The sequence below is a fragment of the Alosa alosa genome, chromosome 20, assembly GCF_017589495.1.
Source record: "Alosa alosa isolate M-15738 ecotype Scorff River chromosome 20, AALO_Geno_1.1, whole genome shotgun sequence".
NCBI lineage: Eukaryota > Metazoa > Chordata > Actinopteri > Clupeiformes > Clupeidae > Alosa > Alosa alosa.
This window is the reverse complement of record NC_063208.1, coordinates 21,255,212-21,264,950: the sequence shown is the minus strand read 5'-3', so window position 1 is coordinate 21,264,950 and position 9,739 is coordinate 21,255,212. Positions and strand designations below refer to the sequence as shown.

General features: G+C 39.7%; 1 protein-coding gene across 2 annotated transcripts; it reads right to left on the bottom strand.

Annotated features, from left to right (window-relative positions):
* Window positions 1-1,969: 1,969 nt before the first annotated feature.
* anxa14 (annexin A14) lies at window positions 1,970-6,740 on the bottom strand. Of its 2 annotated transcripts, none has more exons than XM_048230449.1 (13): window positions 6,638-6,740; window positions 6,270-6,313; window positions 5,937-6,033; window positions 5,734-5,822; window positions 5,420-5,533; window positions 4,716-4,806; window positions 4,267-4,346; window positions 3,878-3,916; window positions 3,544-3,634; window positions 3,205-3,312; window positions 3,036-3,091; window positions 2,804-2,911; window positions 1,970-2,142 (listed from the first exon to the last, which is right to left on the bottom strand). In XM_048230449.1, exons 2-13 carry the CDS (start codon window positions 6,276-6,278, stop codon window positions 2,083-2,085), a joined length of 942 nt encoding a protein of 313 aa, XP_048086406.1. In that variant the 5' UTR covers window positions 6,279-6,313; window positions 6,638-6,740; the 3' UTR covers window positions 1,970-2,082. The 2 variants fall into 2 exon arrangements, with proteins under 2 accessions (XP_048086406.1, XP_048086407.1); XM_048230450.1 differs by lacking the exon at window positions 6,638-6,740 and adding an exon at window positions 6,549-6,588.
* Window positions 6,741-9,739: the final 2,999 nt, after the last annotated feature.

The following is a 9,739-nucleotide window of genomic DNA, read 5'->3' as shown; positions in this document are numbered from 1 at the left end:
AAAATGTATTCCACTACAGATTTCAGAATACATGCCTTAAAATGTATTTTGTAGCCTACGTATTCTAAGAGATTACAAATTAGTAACGTATTTTGAATACTTTGGATTACATCAACATTGTATTATATTTTATTAGCAATGGTTGAAACAGTTATGTGAGGTTATGTGAACTTGTAAGTCCCATAGTTTCAACAACACCCACAATCTTCTTTAAAGTGAGGAGTGCATATAAACCTATGTGCTATGAAACATTCAATGTCATTATGTCAAAGACAAAACAGAGATGCTTTGTCTCTATGGCTAAAAGGCTATCAAATCCCAAACAAAGCCTTTTTTCTATCTATCTATCTATCTATCTATCTATCTATCTGTAGCCCTGTGCTATATTTTGGGTTAATTTCAATACATGGGATGTTTCAAATCATGTGCAGGTTTAATAATTAAAAAGGTTAAAATGTTAAAAAATGGTTTTAATGCAATTTACAAGCTCTAGTAAAATTCCTATGACCTAATGCTTTTGTTTCTACAATTTTGTATTTAATTTCTGTTTGTAATATTTGCCGAATTATTTTACTAATTCCTGATTGGTCGAGGATACTGACCCCTGAACTGTTGCGAAATCGGAAGGAGAGCGAGAAAGTGTTCAGTTCGTCGGAGGATGATTAAGAAGACAGTCTACCCGATTGTTTCTCCCTGTTAGCATATGCAAAACCAAAACTTTTCCAGGCTATGGGAAAGAATCTGCAGCCAAGTGTTCGGCTAGGACACTTAATGAAGCAGCGGACTTTAGTGATGTGCTTCGGGACACTTTTCCTTTGTTTTATTTGAGAAGTTTAAAGTTAGACAGTCGTGAATAGGCCTACTGCACGCGACAAGCGCGAGAGCACGCTCGGTTCCAAGACAGTGAGGAGGGTCGGCTACAGCGTTGGTGGGCTACCTGGTAACTGTGCTTGGGGAACTGTGTTAGAATCATCCCAATCGCCGGAGAAGTTGGGGTTTCGTTTGGACAAGACGGCCGAGATCAACGACACGGTGGGGACCGGGAGATTCGGTGCGGCAGGAGTCCATGCAGGATGCGAGTGCTGAGGGACGAGCCACGACAGGTCCACGCTTCAGCTGCGTGATCATGCAGTGAGCGCGTGAACACTCTACTCTTCACTTCTCTGCAGCGATCAGGTACAGAGTCAGTTTCTTTTTATGTTGCTCTTCGAGTGAAGCGGCCAGTGTTTAATTTCCAGGCCCCAACGCACCCAAGCGACGTTCAGGCCTGCAACGGGGTACTTTTCTGGGTCATTTAGTTTAGATTTAAAGCCGGTATAGCTTAGGATATTTACTAGTGTCTTTGGTGACTTTGCATTTGAACTGAATGTTTGCTATTGCATGTACAGTGACATGAAGGGACACTGAAGTGGGTTTACATTTTCAACTTTAAAGGGTAATTTTGGAAGTTTAAAGGAGAACTTTGAATTTTAGGTTTTGTGCTAAGACACATTCATTGTGAGTGTACATTGCTATAAGAGCATTGTGAGTTTAATTTAAGCTTTGTGCCCACTCTTTTGAGTGTGTATTTTGGTTTATTTAAAACAAAGACAACAAGGATATTTCATTTATTAATACATGTAATTTCATTTAACAATTATTTTCATAGTAAAAGGTAAAGACATTTTCTTGGAAATTCATTCTTTCATTGTGATATTCTTACTGGGTTAAAAAGATTAAAAGGGTGTATTTACAGTATATTCACAAGGTAACTCATAACCAACCGATCAAAACTACTGCTGTTTTATCACCAAAACTGATAAGAACTCAGGGCGCCCCATATTTGAGTGTTTCACATGTTTCTAGGTGTCTTGCCAGTAATTTAGGCAAGGGGGCGCTACATATCTATCTATCTATCTTACACTAAACAGCTTACACTAAAAAGTGAAATGGAAAGTGAAAAATTAAGTATTCAACAGTGAAAAGAAAAGAAGTGAAAATAATCTTTATTAGTAAGTATTTGGTTCATCTTGGTATATCAGTGAGAGTTTCATCAGGGATAAACAGTATGTGCTGTCATCATGGTGTCCTTTCCCTTTGCAGCTAGTCTTCTGCACAGCACAGAGCCAGCAGTGCATTCTGAAAGTCCCCTTTGAATTGATTCTGTTCAAAGAATCAATAATGTATAAAATACTGGGGTGTGTTGTATCAAATAAATAAATATATATACCAGTCAAAATTTTGGACACCCATGCTAAAGTTGACTAAAAAAGAGAAATACAAATATGAAATACATTTTGTTATATTCCTTATAGACTGTGTATTGAATATGTGTGTTATTGATAGTGATTTTTCTGTATAAAGTGTGTGTGTTTGAAAATGTGTCAACTGAGTAATATCATTTGTAGTGGGTGTACCTGTACCTTATGAGAATCTTATTTTAGCTATTACACTGATTTAAATGGATGTTGTGACTTTGAATGTCCTTGTGTGTGTGTGTGTGTGTGTGTGTGTGTGTGTGTGTGTGTGTGTGTGTGTGTGTGTGTGTGTGTGTTTTGTGTGTGTGTGTGTACACATACACACATATTCAATACACAGTCTATCTATAAGGAATGTAACAAAATGTATTTCACAATAAATAATCTCAAATCAAACTTACAATACCACAGTGATCTAATGTTATAATGCATGTGTGTGTCACAATCTGATTGCAAAGAACTCAAGAAATAATAAATAATAAACAATATCAGGCAGATTGACATTACTTATAGAAGCCTTTGTGTGTGTGTGTGTGTGTGTGTGTGTATGTGTGTGTGTGGTTTACCTGTAAAGTGGAATATAGAGAGGTGCCTGTCTCTCTGAGGTATGCTACCCTGACCATCAGGAGATCATCTTCACAGTGTGACACCAACACACCCTGGACCACGCCTCCCTTAGGGAGCACACACACAATCACACACTTGATAACACACAAGACGTGTGCAGCATGTTATGTGTAGCACACAGCATAAGCTTTACAGATCAAAAGATGGAGGTTGAGAGGAGGCGTAGAGTACCTTCATGCTTTGCAGTCGTTTAGCCAGGTAAGCAGCTGGGTTTTGTATGCAATGCACTGTAGAACAACAGCCAGAAGAGACATAATAAAAAAAATGCTTGCTCTCTCTCGCTCTGTTTCCCTCTCTCTTTCAGTCTCTCGCTCTCTCTTTTGATCTCTCACTCTCTCACCAAGTGTTGTCAAGCCCAACTGCAGGTCTCCAGACAGAAACCCTCCAAAACGTTTCTTCAAAGCCTCATCCACTGGTTGCCCAATATCTGCTTCCAGTCTGGTCAGCACTAAGTCACATTATAGTTCAGATTATTCACTGGAGTTTCATTGAGTTTTTATCGAGGGAAGAAGTCCCTCAAATGTTTTTAAACCTATCCATTGCCTGCAACATTACAGCACCTCAAATCTACCGACCACATCATCGTGCCAATTTATGTCCACTATGTCAAAAAGAATGCATGAATAAATGCCACTTAAAGTTCAAACAGACTCACAAAAAATTAATAAGCAAGGAATACCTTTGTTAAGATGGTCTGGATGTCTGGTCGTTAGGGTATTGATCCAAGGGGAAGCATTTGCCTTCTCATTCTTCAGTTCTTCAGAAAGACGCTGTGGTGGTGCACAGAAACATACATGAATACATACACACAAGTCAAAATAATTAGGTTCCAAAGTATCATGTCTTCATATGATTGTCTTATTACCAAATTGCTTTCTTATGTATCAGTAAAATAATTATGTAAAGGCTCTGTAACATTGCTTCAGCTGGGTTTACACAATAACTTCTGATTCCATACATTGCATAATATTGGACTGAATGATAGAACAAGAACAAATACATAATTTTCTCACATCGACATCCTGGTCAACTGATCCTGGTACAGTCTCCTTCTGCAACGAAAAACACAGAAATAGCAAAAGCAAGCTCAGGTGCTCTGTAACCTATGCCCAGAATATTGACATGGCAAACCATTATCCATTACATTACAATTGGCTGACGCATTTTTAGCCAAAGCGACTTACATATGTCAACTATATTACAAGGGATTACATTGTCCCCGGAGCAACTTGGGGTTAAGTGCCTTGCTCAAGGGCACAACGGTGGAAGCTGGGAATTGAACCGACAACTTTCAGGCTACTGCACGCTAGCCCAGTTCCTTAACCGCTACACTACCACCGCCCCCGTGGTGGTATCCACGACACCATGGTGAAATTCCTTTAAAACGTCCCTTCTACTGTACCTTGAGTAAGGCGAGCAGTAACTTGGTGAAGTCTCCACTGGTCTCGCCCTCCAAGTCTTTCTCCAGATCTTTCTTGTACACTGTTAAGATAAGGAGCAATGGCATGCATGTCAGATAGTATAGCCAGTCAGGTTGGATATTAAACTGTTCTCTGATTTAATCTAGATTTAAAAATCTCTTAAATAAAGGGTTGTAAGTTTTTAAAGGTGTTCTAAGAATGAAATCAAACCCTCTGTTTCTGAGTGTAGACTGTAGTGGACATAAAAACTCTAGTGGAGGGTGCGCTGTGGTGCAACTGGCTACAGCGTCGCTTGTACCATGCTCACGCCCAAGTGCCCACAGGGACCCCAGTTCAAATCTGACCCGATCATTTCCTGTACCCCCCCACACTTCCTGTCAGTATCTTCACCTATCATAATAAGGGTATAACTTCTAGTGGAGCCACTTACTGTTGTTATAAGCCAAAGTGATGCCTTTCAGCTGAATGGCAGATCGTGTGCACAAAACCTCTAGTAGGGTCTCCTCATCTGTGCCCAGTCCCTGAGGTCACACACAACATCAGAGGGTAATATCAGAGAACAAACATCATATATTAGGGCATTGATGGTTCAGGAAAGAATCTACGCATCTAAGTGCATCACTAAATTAAGGAAGACATTTATTAATTCCATGTCTCTGAGAGACCATAAAAGCCTAGCAATACAGTACTGACATTGCATAGTCACAAGGCAAGGAGAACAAAAGAAAGAATGAATAGAGTCACATGTCAGTCTTTATCACAGTGCCTGCCGCTGTAGGCTATCTATATCTTTCTTACATGAGGGGAAGCCTATGTCAAACGTGCTATACTAATAACATACCTCTGTCACCCACACAGCGATAAAAAGATGATGTCTGTCAACAACTGTGCTCTTAAAGGCGTAGTCCACAATTTTGGCTATGCCAGTCTGTCTGCTTATCTGATATAGACCCCTTAACTGCATAAAAAACAGGTGCATTCCTAAGGCATTTCTGATAGCACAGAAAACAACATTGAACTAATGGTAACTTGGGGGACAAAAAATTTCAAAACATTTCAAATGGAAACCCTCTAGGAACAGATTGAAAGGGTCTATAAGGCTTTGAGTGCATAATGCCTCTCTGAATGTCTCACTTTCATGGCCTGGTAAAGACGCTGGGCATCAAATTCATCTGGGGTCAGCAGGAGGTCTAGCATCAGCCTCTCCAGGTCCCCAGACAGTGCCTTCTTCAGGTCCACTGTCAGCTCCTGTCACACACACACACACACACACACACACACACACACACACACACACACACACACACACACACACACACACGCACACATACAGATAGAAAGAGCTGAACTGATTCATAGGATACGTTGCTCAAACGTCACAGTATCTGATGAAATATGAGGGACTAGTCTGCTGATTGATGAAAAGATAACTTTTGAATGCTACGTACCTTGCTTGTGGCTGAGAGGTAAGCTTGGACCAGGCTCCGTCTTTGGGCGTTGTCTCGGTTAGTCATGATTTTTACCAGGGTCTTCACATCTATTCATAGTCAGACCCACAGATCAGCATCCATATCAAATGTAAATTGAATTTGGTATAAGCATGAAAAACATAATGCAAAGACTGAATGGCCAGGCATTGAGTGAAAAGAACCTTTCTGCTGGCAGGCAGTCTGGATGTCTTCTATGTCTTTCTCTGGACGGAAGTTGGAGAAGGGACGCACAGAGCCAAGGGTTCCCCACCACATATCCTGAGGGTATATGGTAAGAGAGGGCAGGTAGAGAAGAGGATATAACCCTCACTGATGAGTTATGTTTTCATATAAGTGCCATAATTTACACATCCATTGTATTCTGTTGTATTTTGTAAAACAAATATTGCATTGATCTGTTACAACACTTAGGCTACATAATACTATTCCATTGACTACTAAGCATACTCATTCAATTATGGCATAATAGCATGCATTCATGGTCTGTACTGTACCGTTTCCATTGTGTGATCCTTCCTATGTTGGCGTCTGAAGATGGCTACACAAGGAAACAGGAGAAAGACATTCGTATAACTTTCTGACACCTCTCACTATTCAACAATAATGAATTCTGATCAATGAATCAATGAAGTGACACAGAAACTCATTCTAAACTCCTGGTCATAAAACAGAAGGGATTTATTTGTACTTTGATGAAAAAGCTTGAGTAAAGAATATGCTGAATAACAAGTACTGATCGTGAGATCAATAAACAGACTTTCTAAATGAAATACCCTTATCACTGAATATTCTGTGAATAGCATTCCTGATGAAATCCATAAACGTTATCAAATAGAGTAGGAATGAGAGTGAGATGACGTACCTGTGCTGGATAGAAGGAGACTCTGTCTGAGTTGAGGGGATGACACGCTGTGTCTCTGAGTTCTTCCCCTCCCTCCACTCTCTCCCTTCCCCCTTCCTCACTCCTTCTAGTTGTTATTTACATACATGTTGTTTTTATAATGTTGCTAAACCACTGAGTATATGACAATTATTATATTATTTTGTTTCTCATTATCATTGTATCTTTCTTACTCCTTCATTTCCACTATTCAATGCCTTTCTGCTGAACTCTCTTATTTCCCTGTATCTCTGTTCTCTCCCTCTCTCAAAGAGTCCTTCAATGGACTAAGAGGACTTACAACATTCATATTCATCTCTTCCAGTTACTTCACCATGATTGGCACTAACACTGCCATACATCCATACATTTACTGCACAATTACCTTTATGTGGTAAACCAAGAAAAAATTCTTTTTAACAAATTTTCTTTCAAAAATTTGCATTCAACATCATATTACGTGCTGTTTGAGGTGGCTCAACCACCATACTGTAGGCACCATTCAGATGAGAGGTCTGATAAAAACCCACAGCACTACATACCTGCTGCCTCCTCAACTGAAGCAAAACCTACAGTGTCCAGGGTAGAGTTCAAAATCTAACATCCCCTATACCCATGACAGACACAAATAACAAATTTGAAAAATGTTGAGAAAAGATGAGCACTAAGAATATTTATATACTCATCGTGAAGCCAGCTGTAGAGTCTGTTTTACAATTTCAATTGCATTCAGTCATTTCCTTCCCAAAGAAGACAACAGGCAAAACAAGTTATTTTATTGTCTAATCAATTGTGCTGTGTTAGATTCTTCACTTAACGGTGAACACAATTCAAAACTTTCCCAAGCCCCCAAAAAAAAAAAAAAAAACTGGAAGAACCGGAGCAAAAAAAGAAAAAGGAAGTTTTTTTTTCACAGCAGGAATCCAACACCACTCAGGTCAAATATCCATTCAGCGTCTCTCACTCTGAGGAATACTAGAAACTACGAAGAAACCCCTTATTTGTTCGTATAAGCAGGGAAATTCTATTTTTAACTTATTTAATATGAAATCGAAACAAATTGGCTATGTCCTTTACTTCACAGTATAACAGTAAAACATAATGTATGTTACAGCAATCGGTGCTTACCGCACTAAATAAGGCAAGTAAATATGGCTTTGAGGGATCCTGTTTGAGTCCTACTGACTTGGTTGTTGTGACTAAGCACAGTCACAGATGAAATATGAGCAGTGAAGACAAATGTGGTTACAGTCAACAAATCACGTGCTAGGCCCAGACACCCTAGCATGGTTTCACCAGACTCACTATTTAGTTTCACTTGGTGAAGAACGTCTGGGTACTGTTCCAGCGATAGCATTCAATAGCATTCATACTTCCCTGGGTGAGATTTCCAAGGTGGCCAAATCGCATGCATGGGTCACTCACCACCCTATATTCTACCGCAGCTTGAGCAAGGCACCTAACCCCTCACTGCTCCCCGAGCGCCGCTGTTGTTGCAGGCAGCTCACGGCGCCGGGCACCTGCATAATGTTTCCATGCTACGGTCATTTTAAAAGGCTTTTTATGCCTTTAATCCGACAGTGAAAAGAGTGACAGGAAGCAAGTGGGAGAAAGAGATGGGGCGGGATCAGGACATGTCCCCGGGTCGCCATGGCCAATGTTGGGAAGGTTACTTTTAAAATGTATTTCACTACAGATTTCAGAATACATGCCCTAAAATGTATTTTGTACGTATTCCAATAGCTTATATGTGAGTAACGTATTTTGAATACTTTGGATTACATCAGCATTGTATTATATTTTATTAGCAATGGATGAAACAGTTATGTGAGGTTATGTGAACTTGTAAGACCCATAGTGTCAACAACAACCCACAATCTTCTTTAAAGTGAGGAGTGCTTAATATAAACCTATGTGCTATGAACACTCAATGTCATTATGTCAAAGACAAAACAGAGATGCTTTGTCTGTATGGCTAAAAGGCTATCAAATCCCAAACAAAGCCTTTTTCAGAACATCCTGTCAATGCGTGTTGAATAAATCCTGCACACTGTCCTTTACGCGTGCAAATACTTTATTATACTTCACAACGTTTCGGTCACACAGACCTTTCTCAGGTGAATAAAAAGAGGTGAGAAAAAGCCCTTTTGAACTGAGTAGAACATCCTGTCAAGAAATGAGAACCTATATTGGTGTAAAACATGCATGGCTGAACCTATATTGGCCTATAACAAAACTAATTTTACATTCTACATTCCTTGTATTGAGAGGTTTTTCCATTTAGGCTATCAGTATCAACAGAGAGGGAAAGCTAAAGACACCTGAGAGATACATAGGCTACATGGTATGGTTAAAAAATATTTGAATTTGAGTTTGAAAATGTCAGGGCCCTGTCTGGATTAGGGATCATAAGATGGCCTGGGCCTCCTGTGGGCCACCCTGGTGGCTATTTTGTATGTTGTCCTTTTGCTCTTCCCATGTGCTCTTTACCTGTCTACTGTCATGTGACTGTCTCCACCCCTTTCCTTATTTGGTCTGTACTTCCCGTCTTATTAGTGTTTCCTCCATTTTCTGCTCTCACCTGTTCCCTGTCTTTCTGTTCATTGGTCTGTATATTTCTACACCTCTCTGTTCCTTTGTCTCTTGTCGGTTGGTCTCTCTTGTTTCGTTGGAATAGTAAGTTTGTTTAATCAATAAAGTGTGTTTGTCTGTAATCCTGCCTTCAACGAGGTTTGTGCTTAGGTTCTCCTGTCAAACCCTGACAGAAAAGCCTTGACCTACGTTTTAAAATGATCTAAAATGTAATCCCTTAAATGTATCAGTGTAACCGTATTCTGAATACCACTCATTTAAATTTTGTATTCTAAAATCCGTAATCCAGAATACTTGTATTCAGTTACTTCCCAATACTGTCCGTGGACAAGTGGACCCAAATCGAGTATCACAATCCAGGAGCAAGTCATTGAAGGACTTGTTCTCTGACCTTGAGTGCTGATGCATTTTAATTCGCAATCAACTGACGTAAAAGCTATTAAATAGCTATTAAATAGTTTACTCATGCACAATGTTTCTAGCCTGGGAAAA

Coding starts and splice junctions, on each gene's coding strand:
- anxa14 (XM_048230449.1), bottom strand. Junction 5,823..5,936: donor GACTGCCTGCCAGCAGAAAG/GTTCTTTTCACT, acceptor GACTATGAATAG/ATGTGAAGACCCTGGTAAAA. Junction 4,347..4,715: donor CACTTTGGCTTATAACAACA/GTAAGTGGCTCC, acceptor TTATCTTAACAG/TGTACAAGAAAGATCTGGAG.